Here is a 20,912-nt window from a genome sequence, read left to right as displayed (position 1 = left end):
CTTCCATTTATCAGAAATTTTAGAAAAAGTTGGATGATGGGAGAATTTGGATTATTTATGAGTTTTAAGTTTTTTTCTGAATTAGGCCCTAGCTGATGAGCTCAGATGGTTAAGAGCATCATCCTGAAACAACAAGGTTGTGGGTTTGATCCCGTCAGTGCACACACAGGAAGTAACCAAAGAATGCACGACTGAGTGGAACAACAAACGAGTGCTTCCCTTTCCCCTCCCCTCTCTCTCCGTTCCTCTCTGTCTCTCTAAAAATCAATAAAAACTAAGCCCTGGCCAGGTAGTTTGCTTGAGTGGAACACCATCCCGGAGTGCGGAGGATGCCAGTTGATTCCTCAGTCAGGGCACGTACAGGAGCAGCTTGATGTTCCTGTCTGTCTCTCTAAAAAAAAATAAAAAATTATATATACATATATATATATCTATATCTCTATATATATATACACACACACACACGTTTATATATATATGTGAATTAAGTGTAATTATAGATTAGGTAACTGAAATACACAGTTCAGCTCATTTAAAGAATTGTAAATATGGCCCTGGCCGGTTGGCTCAGCGGTAGAGCGTCGGCCTAGCGTGCGGAGGACCCGGGTTCGATTCCCGGCCAGGGCACACAGGAGAAGCGCCCATTTGCTTCTCCACCCCTCCGCCGCGCTTTCCTCTCTGTCTCTCTCTTCCCCTCCTGCAGCCAAGGCTCCATTGGAGCAAAGATGGCCCGGGCGCTGGGGATGGCTCTGTGGCCTCTGCCTCAGGCGCTAGAGTGGCTCTGGTCGCAACATGGCGACGCCCAGGATGGGCAGAGCATCGCCCCCTGGTGGGCAGAGCGTCGCCCCTGGTGGGCGTGCCGGGTGGATCCCGGTCGGGCGCATGCGGGAGTCTGTCTGACTGTCTCTCCCTGTTTCCAAGCTTCAGAAAAATGAAAAAAGGAAAAAAAAAAAAGATAAAAAAAAAAAAAATAAAAAAAAAAGAATTGTAAATATATGTTTTAGGGGTCAGAATATGAAATATTTTTTACCTTTCCTAAAAAACTTTCATCTTACAATGTCTTTAAAGAAAAATTTCCCTGTTCTTTTATTTAACAAATACTAGTCTTTACTATTCTATACAGAATTAACGTTCTACAATTCTGTGAAATTTATTGAAGTAGTTAGTGCATAGTCCTATACTGTTTAAAGACTCATTTGAGGCCAAGGATTAACACTGATACCCATTCTAGCACATTTTTTATCCTTTTAAATCTTTCCGTAAAAATAATTATCTTTTCCAGTGGTGGGATTGGGATTCAAATAATTTAACAACCGATTCTCTGCCTTAATGACCGTATTAAGTATAAAAAAAGATGTGCCGAAAGGTAGTTTATTATTTCATGCATTTAATACTTAAATGAGAACAATAAAAGAGGTACACAAAACTAGATTATGTTATAAGAAAGAGTTTTAAAATATTAATGAAAAGACAAAATTTTCGTAATACCTGACAAAAAACAATACAAGTTGTCACTGCCTGGTGGTTTGGCACTTTCTCTCTTTATGTTATATGTTTGTTTACTGAACTAACAAACACGAGGGAATTAAAATGTAGTATTTCATCAAAGGTATAATGAGTTTTATGAAATGAATAAATAAATATTACAAGCATAGTGCCATCAAATTTTTTTCACCTATGGACAGAATGAAGATTAATTACTATAGGTGCTTAGAATACGCTGTTGCACAGGTGAATGTTAAAAAGGAATAAGGAATATAAATTTGTGATTTTTACTTTGGGTAGCTGCCTAGGCGCCCACCTCAGAGAAAATGCTGATTACAAGTGCCATTTTAACAACCAGTTCACTGAACTCAACAAAACTTAGGTATCGGTTTTGCTGAACCTTTGGGAACTGGCTGAATTCCACCACTGCCTTTATCCCATTGACTGATGTATTTTTTTTTAATTTATTCATTTTTAGAGAGAGGAGGGAAAAGGGGGGAGGAGCAGGAAGCATCACTCCCATACCAATGTGCCCTGACCAGGCAATACGGGGTTTTGAACCAGCGACCTCAGCAATCCAGGTTGATGCTTTATCCACTGTGCCACCATAGGTCAGGTATATATTTTTTAATTAGTAGTCTCTTTGGCATGTTCTAGGGTAGTTTCTATTAGCATTTCATAATCCTCTACTTAGGAAATAATACTTTCAAAAAATTGCATCTTTTTAATTTTAAATAAATACTTGAAAAACCTTTAAAAACATTTTTGATGTTGAAAGTTGTAAATAATTTTTAACATTAAAAATTTTAAATAAGTAATATCATTTAAGAATTATAGTTGGCTCTGATTGGTTAGGGCATCATCCTGATATACAAAGGTTGTGGGTTTGATCCCTGGTCAGGGCACATACAGGAACAGATCGATGTTTCTGTCTCTCCGTCTCTCTCTCTCTCTCTCTTTCTAAAATCAATAAATTTTTTTTAAATTATTGATATTTGAGATTAAATATTTATATGAACAGTAACAACTGAAGTGTAAATACAGTGTAATTACATAAAAAGATTTGCCATAATAAAAGCAATATTGGCTATTTTTATCATATTATATCTGTTGTTCTACTTATTTCTCTCCCTAGATGAGCATGTCAAACCTTTTACGCCAGAGAAGGCAAAAGAAATTATCATGTCCTTACAGCAACCTGCAATCTTCTATAATATGGTTTTTGACTGGCCAGCACAACACTGGACTGCTAAACACCTTTCTGAGATCCTTCATGGCAAGCAGATACGATTCCGGATGGGATTGAAAAACACAGATACAGGTAGAACCATAAGTAATCATAATAATAATGTCTCTTCAATAGCATTTTCACATTCCCAGCAGTGGTTTCTTTATCTCTAGAAAATTCTTTATTTCTGTTTCTCTTTTTGACCATTTGCAGATAGGGAATATTTTAATGGAAGTTTTAGAAGGACAGTTTGTGTTAAGATTCTTTTTAAAGAATAACCTATATCTTATAACTTCATATAAAATGTTTTTGTTCACGTGTGTGGTAGATACTCAATAAATATGTATTACTGAGCTATTATTTCTGTTCCTGTGTAACTGAAAAAGACCAATACTAATCTAATATTGGCTCCCACTTTTGACTCGTGTAGAATGTGTCCTTTTATCTATGGCTTCAGGCACTATTTATAGTGCTGAGTCTTGGCTGAAATTTTATCTCTGCTTTATCAGCTGCCTGACCTCTAATACACTGCATAATTGTGAAATACATATAAAGCAGGCTTTTCTTCATTCTCTTAAGCAATTAGATTTTGTCAGCTCCTTCTTTCCTGAGGACTTGTAATGTTTTGATTTTTATGTTATAGTCCAATAAAGCAATTATTGTTACCTCTACAAATAGTTAATTTAAAAGAAAAAATAGTGCTGTTTCTAATCTAAAGGAGTCCATAGCCATGGTCGGGCTTTAGAATGTGTGTTTAACTTATATTTAAATATGGGTAAGTTTGGTAGTCTAGAAATTCAGTGTTTTCAGTATTGCTGTCAAGGGCTCTATAAATATTTATTAATACCTGTGTCGGAACTGGAAAAATTACCCAGCTTCTCCACGTTTCTTTCTTTTATGTTGACCTTCTAGCAGAGCTCATAGAATCATTTGAGTTTTGGTGTCTAGAATTTCCTTATACTCCCACAACAGGTAAAGCAAGATTAATATACCCGAAACTCTGGCATCTCATTCTAATCACAGACCAAACGATTTACTGTATTTTGAAAATAAATGCTAGACCATCAGCAGCCACATAAAAGTCAGCTTATGCTTTTTACTTCTTGATTGCAATCAAATAAATCTTCCACTCATTGACAACAATAATTTGGAAGAAATAGGAATAGTGTTTTTATCCCATCATGGTTGGACTCCAAATACAATAATACTGCTAATAGCTAACAGTTACCAAGAGCTATTGTGTCATGGATTGTTCTGAATGTTTTATACGTATTAGCTCTCTTAGTCTTCTTCAAACTCTGTTAGAATGGTACTATTATTATCCTGTTTCATAGATGAGACACAGTAATTTGACATTTGCAAGTTGATATGTAAGCATAGAAATAAGAGAAAGTGAAAAGTCTCTGGTTGTGAGCAACTCCTCTGAGGTGTTTTTGTATTTTTCTGAAGCTGGAAACGGGGAGAGACAGTCAGACAGACTCCCGCATGCGCCCGACCGGGATCCACCCGGCACGCCCACCAGGTGCGAAGCTCTGCCCACCAGGGGGCGATGCTCTGCCCCTCCGGGGCATCACTCTGCCGCGACCAGAGCCACTCTAGCGCCTGGGGCAGAGGCCACAGAGCCATCCCCAGCGCCCGGGCCATCTTTGCTCCAATGGAGCCTTGGCTGTGGGAGGGGAAGAGAGAGACAGAGAGGAAGGGGGGGGGAGATGGAGAAGCAAATGGGCACTTCTCCTATGTGCCCTGGCCAGGAATCGAACCTGGGTCCCCCGCACGCCAGGCCAACACTCTACCGCTGAGCCAACCGGCCAGGGCCTCCTCTGAGTTTTTACTAAAGATATTGTGTGTTTTTTTAAATTCAGATAAAATTCATTTTGCCCATTAATTATAATGTTGGCTGTGGGTTTTTCATAGATGGTCTTTATCATGTTGAGATATGTTCCCTGAATTCCCACTTTGCTGAGAGTTTTTGATCATGAATGGGTGCTGGATTTTATCACTTTTTCTGCATCTATTGAAATTATCATGTGGTTTTTCTCCTTTTGTTTATGTGATGAATCACATTGATTGATTTATGAATATTGTACCATCCTTGCCTCCCCAGAACAAATCTCACTTGATGATGATGTATGATTTTTTTTTTTATGTATTGCTGGATCCAGTTTGCTAATATTTTGTCAGAATTTTATTATAGCATCTAAATTCATCAGGGAAATTGGCCTATAATTTTCTTTCTTTGTGTTGTCTTTGCCTGGTTTTGGAATCAGTTATGCTCACCTCATAAAAGGAGCTTGGAAGTCTTTCTTCCTCTTGAATTTTTTGAAATAGTTTGATAAGTATAGGAGTTAGTTCTTCTTTGAATTTTGGTAGAATTCACCAGCCATCTGGCCCAGGACTTTTGTTTGTTGGGAGTTTTTTGATAACTGTTTCAATCTCATTTGTTGTAATCAGTCTGTTTAGATTTTTCTGATTCTTCCAGATTGATTTTTGAAAGATTATATGTTTCAAGGAAGTTGTCCATTTCACCTAAGTTGTCTATTTTTTGGCATACAGTTCTTCATAGTATTTTCTTACAATATTTTGTATTCCTGTTGTGTCAGTTGTTATTTCTCCACTCTCATTTCTAATTTTATTTATTTGAGTCCTCTCTCTTTTCTTCTTGGTCATTCTGGTTAAAGGTTCATCGATCTTGATTACCTTTTGAAAGAACCACCTCCTGATTTCATTGATCCTCTGTATTGTTTCTTTAGCCTATGTCATTTATTTCTGCTCTGATCTTTATTATTTCCTTCCTTCTACTACCTCTGGGCTTTACTTGCTGTTCTTTTTCTAGTTCTTTTAGATGCAGAGTTAGGTTGTTTATTTGAGCTTTTTCTGGCTTTTTAAGGTGTGCCTGTAGTGTTACGAGCTTCCCTCTCAGTACTGCTTTTGCTGTGTCCCATAAATTTTGAGTTGTTGTATACTCATTATCATTTGTTTCTAGGAATTTTTAAATTTCTTCTTTGATCTTATTGTTAACCCATTTGTTATTTAATATCATGCTATTTAGTTTCCATGTGTTTGAGTATATTTTAGTTTTTCTGTTGTGGTTGATTTCTAGTTTTATGCCATTGTGATCAGAGAAGATGCTTGATATGATTTCAATCTTCTTAAATTTGTTGAGACCTCTTTTGGGCCGTAACACGTTGTCTATCCTAGAGAATGTACCGTGAGCACTTGAAAAGAATGTATATTATGCTGCTTTAAGGTGAAAGTTTCTGAAGTTATCTATTAAATCCAGTTGATCTAGTGCAGCGGTTGGGAACCTATGGCTCGTGAACCAGATGTGGTTCTTTTGATGGCTGCATCTGGGTCGCAGAGAAATCTTTTTTTTTTTTTTTTTAGATTTTATTTATTCATTTTTATTAGAGAGGGGATAGAGAGAGAGAGGGAGAGATAGAGAGAGAACAGGGGGAGGAGCAGGAAGCACCAACTCCCATATGTGCCCTGACCAGGCAAGCCCAGGGTTTTGAACCGGTGACCTCAGCATTCCAGGTCGATGCCCCATCCACTGCGCCACCACAGGTCAGGCCTTATTTTTTTTTTTTTTTATTTATTCATTTTTAGAGAGGAGAGAGAGAGGGAGAGAGAGAGACAGAGAGGGAGAAAGAGGAGAGAGAGAGAGAGAGAAGGGGGGAGGAGCTGGAAGCATCAACTCCCATATGTGCCCTGACCAGGCAAGCCCAAGGTTTCGAACCGGTGACCTCAGTATTTCCAGGTCGACGCTTTATCCACTGTGCCACCACAGGTCAGGCAGAGAAATCTTTAACAAAAAAAATAATGTTAAAAATATAAAACATTCTCATGTATTACAACCCATTCATTTCCTACTGCTCATGTTCATGGTTGCGGGTGGCTGGAGCCAATCACAGCTTTCCTCTGTGACAACACCAAATTTTTATTGGATAATGCGTAACATACACGGGTTGTTGTATGGCTCTCATGGAATTACATTTTAAAATATGTGGTGTTCATGGCTCTCTCAGCCAAAAAGGTTCCCGACCCCTGATTTAGTGTCCTTTAAGTCTGCTGTTTCTTTGTTAATTTTTTTTCTTGAGGATCTATCTAGTGATGTTAGTGGGGTATTGAAATCCCTTACTATTATAGTATTGCTGTTGATCTTGCCCTTTATTATCCATCAAAGTCTGCTTTATATATTTAGGTGCTCCTATATTAGGTGCGTAGATATTTATAATGGTTATATCTTCCTGTTGGATTGCTCCCTTTATCATTATGTAGTGACCTCCTTTATCTCTTACTATACCCTTTGTTTTAAAGTCCATTTTGTCTGATATAAGTATTGCTACCCCAGCTTTTTTTTCATTTTCATTTGCATGAAATATTTTTTTCCATCCTTTTACCTTTAGTCTATGTGTATCTTTTGTTTTGAGATGTGTCACGCAGCTACTGTATGTCTTTTGATTGGATCATTTAATCCATTTACATTTAAGGTTATTATTGATATGTAGTTGTTTATTGACATTTTATTCTTTAAAGCTAGCTTCCTCTTTTACTATATTCTTTTACCCCTTTGTTCTGTTTACAGTAGGCCTCTTAACATTTCTTGCAGCATTGGTTTGGTTGTAATGAATTCCTTGAGTCTTTTTTTGTCTAGGAAGCTTTTTATTTGTCCTTCAATTTTAAACAATAGCCTTGCTGGATAAAGTAGTCTTGGTTGTAGGCTCTTGTTCTGCATTACTTTGAATATTTCTTGCCATTCTCTTCTGGCCTCAAGTGTTTCTGTTGAGAAGTCGGATGTCATTTTTATGGGGGTTCCTTTGTAGGTGATAGCCTTTTTTCCTCTAGCAGCTTTTAATATTTTTTCTTTATCACTTAGCTTTGGTATTTTAATTATGATGTGTCTTGGTGTAGATTTCTTTGGGTTTCTCTTTAATGGAATTCTCTGTGCTTCTTGAAATTGTATGACTTTTTCCTGCATCAATTTAGGGAAGTTTTCAGCTATGATTTGATTGAACAAAGTCTCTATCCCTTGTTCTCTCTCTCTTCTTATTCAGGAACCCCTATGATGCGCATGTTATTTCTCTTCATGTTGTCACAGAGCTCTCTTAGAGTTTCTTCAGACTTTTTGAGTCTCTTTTCTTTTTGCTGCTCTGCTTCAATGCTTTCATTTATCTTGTCCTCTAACTCACTGTTTCGATCCTCAGCTTCATCCATCCTACTTTTAATTCCTTCCATTGTGGTCTTCATTTCTGATATTGTATTTGTCATTTCTGACTTATTTTTTTATTATTTCAATGTCCTTTTATATATTTGCTATCTCTTTATTTAGGTGCTCACTATGTCCATCTATTGCTGTTCTAAGATCTTTGAGCATCCTAACAATCATTATTTTAAACTCTGCATCTGATAATTTGATTATTTTTGACTCATTCAAGTCCTTTTCTGAGGATTTCTCTTGATTCATTTGGGTGCATTTCTCTGCCTTTCCATTCTGTCTGTGTATTAAAAGGGTGTGGCCACAGGAGTCCAGTGGGTGTGGCCTCTGTGTTCCCCAGGTGTGGTCTGTCTGCAGGTCCACCACCCCCTCTGCCGCTGCCTCAGACATTCAGGTATGAGTTAAGCCCTTAAAACATCAGACTCCAGTCAGCATCAAACTGTCTAAGAATAAAGCCTCAGATCTGTTGACTACAGAAACAGAGTTTTGGTCAAATTAAAGATACATCTTGACCTCAGTTGTGTTTCAGCCCCAGGCCCATGAAAGAAGAGGGACCCTACTGACCACTCCCTCACAAAACTAGGCAGAATGATGCCATGGTTAATATCAAGACCTCTTACAAAGATCAACTACTCCATAACCTGGCCCTAACCAATCACTACAGCAGTGGTTCTTAAACTTTTTGAAGTCAGGGAGCATTTAAAATCCTACAAATAATTGTAAGCTCACTATATACAAATTTCTGAGAAATATGTCATAATAATTAAGTCAAATATTAAAGAAAAAAATATAAAGTCCAAGTGTGCTTTTATGGTAATTAAACGAAGTAAATACGACAAAATTAAATTTATTCTGACATTAAAAAATATTTTTTTTAAAAATTTTTATTTATTTACTTTTTTAGATTTTATTTATTTACTTTTATTAGAGAGAGAGGGGAGAGAGAGAGAGGGAGAGATAGAGAAAGGGGGAGGAGCAGGAAGCATCAACTCCCATATGTGCCTTGACCAGGCAAGCCCAGGGTTTTGAACCAGCGACCTCAGCATTCCAGGTCGACGCTTTATCCACTGCGCCACCACAGGTCAGGCTAAAAAATATTTTTATGTTACATTTTTTGAGTTATACTTTTTAGAATTTGTAAAAAAAGAGGGATTAAAAAATTTAAAAAACAACAAAAAATTATCTTTTTATATATATAGATACATTCTTTGTAAGATTTAGTAATTTCGGCAGGTCCGGCATGAATGTGTTAAGTTTTTTCATTCTTGTGTTTATGAGAAACATGAGCCTGATGTGCCCTTGCTATTTCTTTAATGTTTGGGCATATATTTGAAAGGCAAACTCTCATTTCCTCATCAATACATTGAAGAATTCCTCTCTTTTAATGTGTGTTGAGTGCAGAAAACCCCCACCATACATATCATCTTAACTTGATACCAAACAAAGGATAGAAACTTGCCTCTAGTCTTTCCAGGGGACATCGGGGTAGTGTAAACAATCCAGCACCACAGCTTAACAGCCTTTTGCAACCTAATCAGGCAAGTGAGGTAGGGGGTGAGGTGAGTTTACTGCCAATTCCCCACACCTCTGTCCACCAAAAATCTAAACTCCAAAACCCTGTTGGTTTTTTGGTCCCCAACAGGCACATATTTCTCTGGAATATCATAGGGTGCACCTGGAAATCTTCTAGGACGCACACTTTGAGAACCACTGGCTTAACCAATAAGAAAGGGAATGGACAGACAGAAAGGAGAAAGGATCATGTTCAAGAAATTCAGTTTCTGTGTGGTTAACACTGTGTTTCCCAACCTTATTGTTTGCCTTTTGATTTTGCTTCACATTTTTTACCTCTTTGTATATAGTCAAATCAAGTAATGTTTCATTAACATGTTTAATCTTAATTTATTTAGAAATTTTTTCTGTATCTTGAAAAAAGATAAATATTCTAATATTTTAAGAGCTTAATGAGTTTTTTTTACATTTTACTTTCTATTCATTTCATATTTACTTTGGTATGTGGTGTTTTCTATTTTCCAAATAATTAAGTTGGAAATATCAATACCTTTTTATTTCAGTACCATTTACTGAATAATCCTTTTTCCCCTACTGACTCTCTCTCCACTGAGCCAGCTAACCAGGGCCTAAAATGAAAATTCATTAAGCTCTATAAGTTAATTTAAAAGGAAGTAACTTATATCGATTTTATAAGAATAAAATCTACCTTGTGATACTATTGTTATCTTCCTACAGAAGAGCATGTTATCTTATTAAATTTATTTTCTCTCATTAAAAAGATTTGGAGTTTTCATATTCTTCTAAAAATTTTTGAAAATATTGTAAAGTTTTTGTAGCTTTGAAGGAATTATTTTAGTCTATTATATTTTTCTAACTAGTTGTGATTGGTGCATAAATATATAATTTGTTCTGATATTTCTTTTTTTACTTAGCCACTTAACAATGAATATAGTTTAATTTATTATTATGGGTTTTCTAGGAAGATAAGTATATAATTTTATAAGCAGTGATAACTTTGTTTTCATTCTGTTGGATTTATTTATTTACTTACTTACTTAATTATTTTTGCTTTTTGGTCTTGGTTATACTTTTTTTAGAATGCTTGAAATTGGGCCCTGGCCAGTGGCTCAGTGGATAGAGTGTCGGCTTTGTCCTGGGTTTGATTCCCAATCAGGGCACACAGAAGAAACAACCATCTGCTTCTCTCCCTCCCCCTCTCCCCCTTCTCTCCCTTTTCCCCTCCTGCAGCCAGTGGCTAGATTGGTTCAAGCATTGGCCCAGGTACTGAGGATAGCTCAGTTGGTCCAAGCACATCATCTCAGGTGCTAAAATTAGCCTGATTGATTCAAGCATTTGCCCCAGACGGGCTTTGCCAGGTGGATCTGGTCGGGGTACATGTGGCAGTCTGTCTCACTATCTCCCTTTTTCTAATTTAACAACAACAACAAAAAGAATGTTTAAAATAATAATAATAATTAGATTTTAATGTAATATATCTTTTAGTTTATTTTAGGAAGCAGGTGACATCATATAGCTCTTTGAAACCATTGTGAATCAAATTCATTTGCCAACATATGTGCTCAGCTATATATACCTCACTCAGCTGGCAGAAATTTTGAAAGCAGTTTTAGAAATAACCCTATCTATTTGTAGATAGGGAGTAGAGTCATGATCAAAAGTCTTACTCAGTACCCACATTTCATTCAGTGTTTCTTACTTGTAAAATGATGAAGTCTAACAAAATGGAGAAGTATTTGTTTCCCTACTATGCAAAAAATATTTTACGACTCCCCTTTAAAGTATTTTAATTTATTTATTTATTCATTCATTTTTAGAGAGGAGAGAGGGAGAGAGAAAGACAGAGAGAGAGAAGGGGGGAGGAGCTGGAAGCGTCAACTCCCATATGTGCCTTGACCAGGCAAGCCCAGGGTTTTGAACCGGCGACCTCAGCATTTCCAGGTCGACGCTTTATCCACTGCGCCACCACAGGTTAGACTTAGGACTCCCCTTTAAATTCAGTTTGTACTACCCTATATCTAAATTCTGAACTCAGTTGAGCTTCTACTTAATATTTAGACAGTAAATAGGATGAAAGATGCAGCTGCCTAGGCTACTTTGGTGTTAAATGAAAGAGCAATAATAATAAAGTTAGAAAGGGATAATTCCATTGCATAGAATAAATGAAGAAAAACAATTGTACTATCCAGAAAAATTATCATGATACCAGAATGAAAACAGTACCTTTGGTGCTGCTACTACAAGGAAGGAAGGTAAAGATTCCATTTTGAAATCTTGATGTAGATGAAAAAGCCTGTTGTTCCCATTCATTACAGTATTCCCGACAGTAACAGTTCTTACATGTAACTTTTGCATTTTTAGATTTTCACTTTTTTTGTTTGTTTGTTTTTTGTATTTTTCCGAAGCTGGAAACGGGGAGAGACAGTCAGACAGACTCCCGCATGCGCCCGACTGGGATCCACCCGGCACGCCCACCAGGGGCGACGCTCTGGCCACCAGGGGGTGATGCTCTGCCCCTCCAGGGCGTCGCTCTGCAGCGACCAGAGCCACTCTAGCGCCTGGGGCAGAGGCCAAGGAGCCATCCCCAGCGCCCGGGCCATCTTTGCTCCAATGGAACCTCGGCTGCGGGAGGGGAAGAGAGAGACAGAGAGGAAGGAGGGGGGGGGGTGGAGAAGCAAATGGGCGCTTCTCCTATGTGCCCTGGCCGGGAATCAAACCCGGGTCCCCCGCACGCCAGGCCGATGCTCTACCGCTGAGCCAACCGGCCAGGGCCAGATTTTCACTTTTTTAAGCACAGAACTCACTGTGACAGAAACGAAGTGCCCTCATGTAGCTGCAGTGCAGACATGCCCGTGTAAACTGGCCTTCACTGACGAGTCTTACCCAGTCCACCCAGCAGCGAGTTCAGTGTTCAGTTGGGTCAGCTGGACTGAATTCCATGAAGTGAAAACTCACAAGAGAGTGTAATGTCTTCCAGCGTGGAGCTTAAAAGCTGGAATGACTCCTGTTTCCCAGCACCATGCAGCTTTCTTGCTTGTAGAAATCACAGGGGATTTTGCTTGTAAATTCTTGATGATATTGATGATAATAAAAGCTTCTGCATATTGATGGGTTACTGTGTGCCAGGCAGTGTTTTAAATACTTCTCAAAACTTACCAAATTTAAATAAGTTCTTAAGTATGCAGATTTTTATCTGTTAGATAAATGTACCCTAGTTAAGTTTTCCTGCTTTTCAAAGTCAGGTGACAAGTAAAGTAGGTGAATTAAGATGCCTCTCTCCTCTACTACTCTGCCATTCTGAGCTGTAGGGAAAGGAGAGGAAGTGGGAGAGATGATGGGCATAATCAAAGCGGTTCAGGGAGAAATGGAGGGAAAAGGGAAAAGCTGTTGAGAGAAGAGTTTAAATATTCTTCTCTTATTACTAATTCAGCTAACTCTTAAAAGGGCCCCAAGTAAATACATGAATGAATTATAATAAGTACTAATAACAGTGCCTTTTCCCGAGCATCTGCTGTGTGTCAAGCATTGTGCTGACTTATTAAATATACATCCCTCTTGAACAATTTTATGCTTTGCAAAGGAGATCGTAATTAGATTTCTTGAATATTAACTTCTCATTGTGCATTTAAAATATTCTGCTAATTGCAAATAATTTTTATTTCATCACTGTTCAGCAGAATAGTTCATGTATAAATAAGCCATACCCATAATAACCAACCACTGTGAATGGACCTCTCTAAACTTTTCTGATCAACCCTCATCTTTGCCTTTTCCTGTTTGCCTGTGGTACAAAATACTGCCTTTAATTATATGATGCCTCAGATTCCCTATGATTCTGAGTAAAGCTTTATCTGTGTCTAATTATAATATATTCTAAACACAAGAGTATTATCTATTTATGTTCCCATAAGCCTGAGCACAGTACTAGATACAAATTAGGTACTTAATAAATGATTTTGAAATAAATGAGTTCATGAAAAATGAACAGACTTTAAATTGCTGTTGTCAACGTAATGATTTTGAATAGCTGTGTATGATATATATACAGCATAAAGTCAGAAAATTTTCAGAAGGCTTTTGTGTTGCCCTTTTTTTTTAATCTGAAGAATGGTTCTCAAACTTTTTGGTTTGAGGTTCCCTTTACACATAAAAAATATCAAGTACCCCAATAAGCTCTTGTTGATGTAGGTTATATCTAGTGACACTATATTAGAAATTAAAATGGAGACATTTTAAAATATGAGAACACAAGCACTTATTCTGCTAGCTGTCAAAGCAGTGACATCAATGCATGTCATTTAGCCTCTGGAAAACTCGTAAGAGAATGAGAATGAAAAAGGCAAATAATGTCATAGTATTACAATGAAAATAGTTTAGACCTCACAGATCTTGGAGAATTTGATACTAAAGTATTTCATTTGATTACTGTGAGAAGAAAAAAACTCTGAGTTGTCTTCGATTATAGCAGGCTGGAGGGTAGAAGGAAGAGACAAGGGAGGTCAATCAGTTAACTGCCAAGGCAGAACCCACAAAAGACTGCTTACTTCCTGAATGTATGTTGGAACTTTGAATTTCCAGAAGACTGTTTCCTCCGTTATATAGGGTACCCCAACCACCAGGTGCCACCACATCTTGCTGACACGTGAATTTCACAGACTATTGCCCACAGCCAATCCTAAAGAGCATACATTTCTTCCTTATATACTGTGCACCTATCCCAGAACTAGCCCTGTTTCACCTTCTCCCACTCCCTTTATCTCTACAGCCAGTGTAAATTCTTTCAAAAAATCTTACATCTTTCTTCCCCAAACTGTTTGCATTAAAGCGTCCTTTCAGGCCCTGGCTGGTTGGCTCATCGGTAGAGTGCCGACCCAGCATGTGGAAGTCTCAGGTTCATTCCTGGCCAGGGCACACAGAAGTGCCCACCTGCTTCTCTACTCTTCCCCCTCTTTTTTCTCTCTATCTCTTCCCCTCCTGCAGCCAAAGCTCCACCAGAGCAAAGTTGGCCTGGGTGCTGAGGATGGCTCCATGGCCTCCGCCTCAGGCTTTAGAATGGCTCAGATTGTAGTGGAGCAACGCCCCATATGGGCCAAGCATCGCCCCCTGGTGGTCATGCCGGGTGGATCCTGGTTGGGCTCATACAAGAGTCTGTCTGCTCACCCTGCTTCTCACTTTGGAAAAATTAAAAAAAATAAAAAAATAAAAAGCCCCCTCAATCCCAGAACAGGAGATAGTTGTCTTCTCTGGATTAGACTGCATGCTCCAGGTCTTGGTCCTTTTTCTGGCTAGCATTTGGCTCAATAAACCTTTTTTTTCCCAGAAAAGCTTTTGGATTGTTTAACAACTGAATCAGCCAACAGTAAGAGTAGTCTTTACTCTTAAGGTTAAAATCATATCTTTTTTTTTAACTTAGAATATTTTATTTTATTTAAAGATGAATGGGGCCCTGGCCAGTTGGCACAGTAGTAGAGCGTCGGCCTGGCGTGTGGAAATCCTGGGTTTGATTCCTGGTCAGGGCAGACAGGAGAAGCGCCCATCTTCTTCTGCACCTCTCCCCCACCCCATTCATTTCTCTTTCCCTCTCTCTCTCTCTCTCTCTCTCTCTCTCTCTCTCTTCCTCCCGCAGCCATGGCTCGAATGGTTCAAGCAAAGTTGACCCTGTACAGAGGATGGCTCATGGCCTCGCCTCAGGTGCTAAAATAGCTCGGTTGCCGAACAATGGAGCTGCAGCTCCAGATGGCCATGGCATGGCCAAGTAGGGGACTTGCTGGTGGATCCCCGTCAGGGCACATGCAGGAGTCTGTCTCTGCCTCTCCGCCTCTCACTTAAAAAACAAAAAGAAAAAGAATGGTTAATTTTATAGTGTCTTTTAAAAAATTTATCTATTAAATTTTATTGGTGTGACACTGGTTAATAAAATTATATAGGTTTCAAGTGTACATATTATAATATATCATCTCTATAATGCATTGTGTGTTACCACCCAGTCAAATCTTTTTCCATCACGATCTGTTTGACCCCCTTTACTGTTTGATGCTTCCCCTCCAACCCTCTTTCCCTCTGGTAACCATCATACTGTTGTCTGCGCTTGTGAGTTTTTATTTGTCTGTTTTTCAGTTTTATATCCTACATATGAGGGAAATCATATGGTTCTTGACTTTTTTTTCTCTAACTTATTTCACCTAGCATGATAGTCTCATGATCCATCCATGTTGCAAGTGTCAATATTTTATCTTTTTTTAACTGAATTTATTAGCGTGACACTAGTTAACATAATTATACAGGTTTCAGGTGCCCGATTCTACAGCACATTATCTGTACAACACACTGTGTGTTCATCCGCACAAGTCAAGTTTCGTCCCTCACTATGTATGCCCCCTTAACCTCCTCCAAGACCCCCTCCCAGCATTCACCACACTATTGTCCATGTTCATAAGGGTTTTTATTTCTTTTTTTTGTTAGGAGGGGGAGTCATTTTCTTTGCTCTCTGGCTGAGGAGTATTCCATTGTATATATGTACTGTATCCAACTATCTATCGAAAGACACTTTGGTGTTTTTTACTTTTATGTTTAATCATGAGTATTGTGAGTGTTGTAAATAATTTAAATGATATAGCAAGTATAAAATTAATTTAATTAAATGGTAGTTAACATTTTTGGTTGAAATTATTTTTATTTTTTAAGAAAAAAAATTTTCAAATTGTTCTGTATACATTTGAAGTTGGGTTCTTTTACATTGCAGTTCCTCAGTTTGAAACTACATGTCATTATGTAGAAGCTACACTTGAAGAGTTTCTGACCTGGAACTATGACCACTCTAGTATTTCTGGGTCATTTAGAGACTATGATTATTCCAAATTCTGGGCTTATGCTGACTATAAATATGTCGTCGATCTATTTGAAGACAAGACAGATATTTTCCAGGTAAGTCAGTATGTTCCTTTTAATCGTAGTAATAATTTGTTCTTGAGGAAAGATCACAAGTTAGAATTTCCCTGGCACTTTTTTCCTTTACTGTCTCTTTCTCTCAAAAGAGGTCCCTGTGAGTGTTGAGTATTTTATGCATTCAAGCCAAACGATTTGCTCAAGAGAAGTGGTATGTTTGGCACACAGACGAGCAGCCTTCTCACTGTTTTTCTACCCACCAAATTTGCTATGCCCTCTCTCCTGCGCCTTTAAACAGCGCCTGGGCTGGTTTGGAGTAGGTTAGAAGCATAGATTGTGTATAAAACTTCTTTCCTTTTACCTGCATATAAGTTCTTCTTTTGTTGGTGAGGCAGATGGAGATACAAAACTGATTACCTGAAGGAAACATTCCTAGAAGTATTCAGGCTGCTGCCTCCATCTCTCCCGCTTTAGGGGTTTAGTATACAGGTCTATGGGCTGAGTCAGATGCGGGGCTCCCAATCTTTGATTGTAGAAGCCCTGCAGAAATATGGGTATACTTGCAGAAGTAAGAATGTGGAAGTTCTTTAGCATGTGTTGACATAATTGACAGCATAGTTTGCAGGCCACAATATTCTCTTTCCTTTTAAGTGTTTTTTACTTCAAACTGCCACTTTATTTTGTGGGGTAATTTTGCTAACTCCCTGCTCTGGCTGCTGGGTGTGTCTCAGGCCTGGGTCAGGAGTGGGAGTAGTCCCAGGAAGCTGTTAGGATTACTTTGCCTTGGCCACAGTCAGGCCAGGGCTCCGGAGCTCTTTATCCCGCCCCATCCTTTGTGGAGAGAAGTCTTTCGCCATTGCTGTGGACTACTCGCCCCCACTCCTGTCCTGCGGTCACCACCACCCACTCCCTGGGCTTCCCTCTCACTAGGCTACAGTCCTTGGAGTCTTGGGTTGTTTTTCACTTAGCCTGTATTTTTCTTTTTAACTTTGAGTCAAGATGTAGATGTTTATGTAATTACTGTGATACAACTGCTAATACTTTGTAACTTCCTTTTATTACATTTTTTAAATGTTTACTTAATTTTTGCTTTTTATAAAAAGATGAAAAATATATCACGTGCTTCATAATTGTTATTGAAAATATATTTTTATTCTCATAATCATGAAAGAACTACACCAGTTTTGAAAACATTCAGTAGATGTTTTCTGAATCCGAAGTCTATACCAAATCTACTCTATTCATTTATTAAATGATAGTTTTTGTTTTCTTGTGTTTTTAAAAATATTTTTAAGACATTATTCATTTTAGAGAAGAGAGAGAGAGAAAGGGGCGGCGGATAGGAGCAGGAAGCATCAACTCTCATATGTGCCTTGACCAGGCAAGCCCAGGGTTTAGAACCAGTGACCTCAGCATTCCAGGTTGACACTTGATCCACTGCACCACCACAGATCAGGCTTAACTGATAGTTTTGAATAAATTTTTTTTTTACAACCTTAATTATGGCTTTCTGGATCTTTAACCCTGGACCTTTTAGCTATCATAGTTAACTTTTCGATATTTCTAATACCCCCACCTGTCCTGTAGATTAGATTAGTATTTTCTTCATATTTCAGAAAAAACATTGTGTAATAGAAATATTTAATAGTAATATTTAGCAAGTACTTTCTTATACTTGGTCCTTTTTCTTTTTCTTTTTATTTATTTTTTTTGGTATTTTTCTGAAGCTAGAAACGGGGAGAGACAGTCAGACAGACTCCCACATGCGCCCAACCAGGATCCACCCGGCACACCCACCAGGGGGCGATGCTTTGCCCCTCCGGGGCGTCGTTCTGCCACGACCAGAGCCACTCTAGTACCTGGGGCAGAGGCCAAGGAGCCATCCCCAGCGCCCGGGCCATCCTTGCTCCAATGGAGCCTCGGCGGGAGGGGAAGAGAGAGACAGAGAGGAAGGAGAGGGGGAGGGGTGGAGAAGCAGATGGGCGCTTCTCCTGTGTGCCCTGGCCGGGAATCAAACCTCGGTCCCCCGCACGCCAGGCCGATGCTCTACCACTGAGCCAACTGGCCAGGGCCTTTTTCTTTTTTTTAATTGATTTTAATTTATTGTGTTTACATAGATTCTAGTGTTGCCCCGAATGTATCCCCCCTCCCCCGTATTCCCCTCAACATCTCCCTGTCCCCCTCCCCATAGCGCCCTCCCCCTTCCCTTCAGGTTTATCCCATCCTATCATCCCCCTTCCCTCTGTTCTCTTTTCCTCTGGTCCCTTTGATCTCTCCTCTGTTTCAATTCCATTCCTCAGTTCACATTGTTCATTGGATTTCTCAAATGAGTGAGGTCATATGATATTTTTCTTTCTCTGCCTGGCTTATTTCACTCAACATAATAGTTTCCAGGTCCATCCATGTTGTCGCAAAAAGTAAGATTTCCTTCTTTTTCATGGCCCCATAGTATTCCATTGTGTATATGTACCACTGCTTTTTAATCCACTCATCCACTGATGGACACTTGGGCTGTTTCCAGATCTTCACTGTTGTGAACAATGCTGCCATAAATATGGGGGTACATTTCTCCTTCTGAAACAGTGCTATGAGGCCCTGGCCGGTTGGCTCAGTGATAGAGCATCGGCCTGGCGTGCAGGAGTCCTGGGTTCGATTCCCGGCCAGGGCACACAGGAAAAGCGCCCGTCTGCTTCTCCACCCCTCCCCCTCTCCTTCCTCTCTGTCTCTCTCTTCCCCTCCCGCAGCCAAGGCTCCACTGGAGCAAAGTTGGCCCGGGCACTGAGGATGGCTCTGTGGCCTCTGCCCCAGGCGCTAGAGTGGCTCTGATTGCGGCAGAGCAACACCCCAAGATGGGCAGAGCATCGCCCCCTGGTGGGCATGCCGGGTGGGTCCCGGTGGGGCGCATGTGGGAGTCTGTCTGACTGCCTCCCCATTTCCAGCTTCGGAAAAATACAAAAAAACAAACAAACAAACAAAAAACAGTGCTATGGTGTTCTTGGGGTATATTCCTAAAAGTGGGATAGCTGGGTCAAAAGGCAGTTCTATTTTTAATTTTTTGAGGAATCTCCATACTGTTTTCCACAGAGGCTGTACCAGTCTGCATTCCCACCAGCAGTGCAGGAGGGTTCCCTTTTCTCCACATCCTCGCCAGCACTTATTCTGTGTTGTTTTGTTGATGAGCGCCATTCTGACTGGTGTGAGGTGGAATGTCATTGTGGTTTTAATTTGCATTTCTCTAATGATTAGTGATGTTGAGCATATTTTTCATATGCCTATTGGCCATCTGTATGTCCTCTTTAGAGAAGTGTCTATTCATTTCTTTTGCCCATTTTTTGATTGGATTGTTTGTCTTCCTGGTGTTGAGTTTTACAAGTTCTTTATAAATTTTGGTTATTAACCCTTTATCAGACATATTGTCGGATATGTTCTCCCATTGTGCAGTTTGTCTTTTTATTGTGTTCTTATTGTTTATAGCTGTGCAAAAGCTTTTTAGATTGATATAGTCCCATTTGTTTATCCTGTCTTTTATTTCACTTGCCCGTGGAGATAAATCAGCAAATATATTACTGCTAGAGATGTTGGAGAGCTTACTGCCTATGTTTTCTTCTAAGATGCTTATGGTTTCACGGCTTATGTTTAAGTCTTTTATCCATTTTGAGTTCATTTTTGTGAATGGTGTAGGTTGGTGGTCTAGTTTTATTTTTTTGCAGGTAGCTTTCCAATTTTCCCAACACCATTTGTTGAAGAGGCTGTCTCTACTCCAATCTATGCTCTTACCTCCTTTGTCAAATATCAGTTGTCCATAAAGCTGTGGGTTTATTTCTGGGTTCTCTGTTCTGTTCCATTGATCTATATGCCTCTTCTTATGTCAGTACCAGGCTGTTTTGAGTACAATGGCATGGTAATATAAGTTGATATCAGGAAGTATGATACCTCCCACTTTATTCTTCTTTTCAAGATTGCTGAGGCTATTCGTGTTCTTTTTTGGTTCCATATAAATTTTTGAAATATGTGTTCTATATCTTTGAAGTATGTCATTGGTATTTTAATTGGTATGGCATTGAATTTATAAATTGCATTGGGTAATATAGATATTTTAATGATGTTTATTCTTCCAAACCATGAGCATAGTATATGCTCCCACTTGTTTGTATCTTCCTTGAATTATTTTTTCAATGTTTTATAATTTTCTGAGTACAAGTCTTTAATCTCCTTGGTTAAATTTACTCCTAGGTACTTTACTTTTTGGTTGCAGTAGTGAAGGGGATTGTTTCCTTTATTTCTCTTTCTGACAGTTTTAGTGTTGGTGTATAAAAATGCCTCTGATTTCTGCATATTAATTTTATATCCTGCCACGTTGCTGAATTCATTTATCTGGTCTAATAGTTTTTTGACTGAGACTTTAGGGTTTCCTATATATTAATACAATATCATATCATCTTCAAATAATGATAGTTTTACTTCTTCTTTACCAATTTGAATGCCTTTTATTTCTTCTTCTTGTCTGATTGCTGTGGCTAGAACTTCCAGAACTATGTTGAATAAGAGTGGTGGGTGGAAGGGGGC

The 20,912-nt window shown here is 38.8% G+C and overlaps 2 protein-coding genes across 3 annotated transcripts in view; both read left to right on the top strand.

Moving 5' to 3' along the window:
• PARP9 (poly(ADP-ribose) polymerase family member 9) overlaps positions 1-20,912 on the top strand; it is a 357,437-nt gene that overhangs the window by 111,193 nt on the left and 225,332 nt on the right. The gene's annotated exons all lie outside the window — the stretch shown is intronic.
• Positions 1-20,912, top strand: part of HSPBAP1 (HSPB1 associated protein 1) — a 66,347-nt gene that overhangs the window by 10,813 nt on the left and 34,622 nt on the right. For both annotated transcript variants that reach the window (XM_066347404.1, XM_066347403.1), the window contains 2 exons: positions 2,621-2,806; positions 16,204-16,385. In XM_066347404.1, the coding sequence (XP_066203501.1) occupies positions 2,621-2,806; positions 16,204-16,385 (368 nt within the window). The remainder of the gene's footprint in view (positions 1-2,620; positions 2,807-16,203; positions 16,386-20,912) is intronic.

Source organism: Saccopteryx leptura, chromosome 8 (assembly GCF_036850995.1).
Source record: "Saccopteryx leptura isolate mSacLep1 chromosome 8, mSacLep1_pri_phased_curated, whole genome shotgun sequence".
Taxonomy (NCBI): domain Eukaryota; kingdom Metazoa; phylum Chordata; class Mammalia; order Chiroptera; family Emballonuridae; genus Saccopteryx; species Saccopteryx leptura.
Note: the sequence above shows the minus strand (reverse complement) of the source record. Positions and strands in the feature narration are given on the sequence as shown.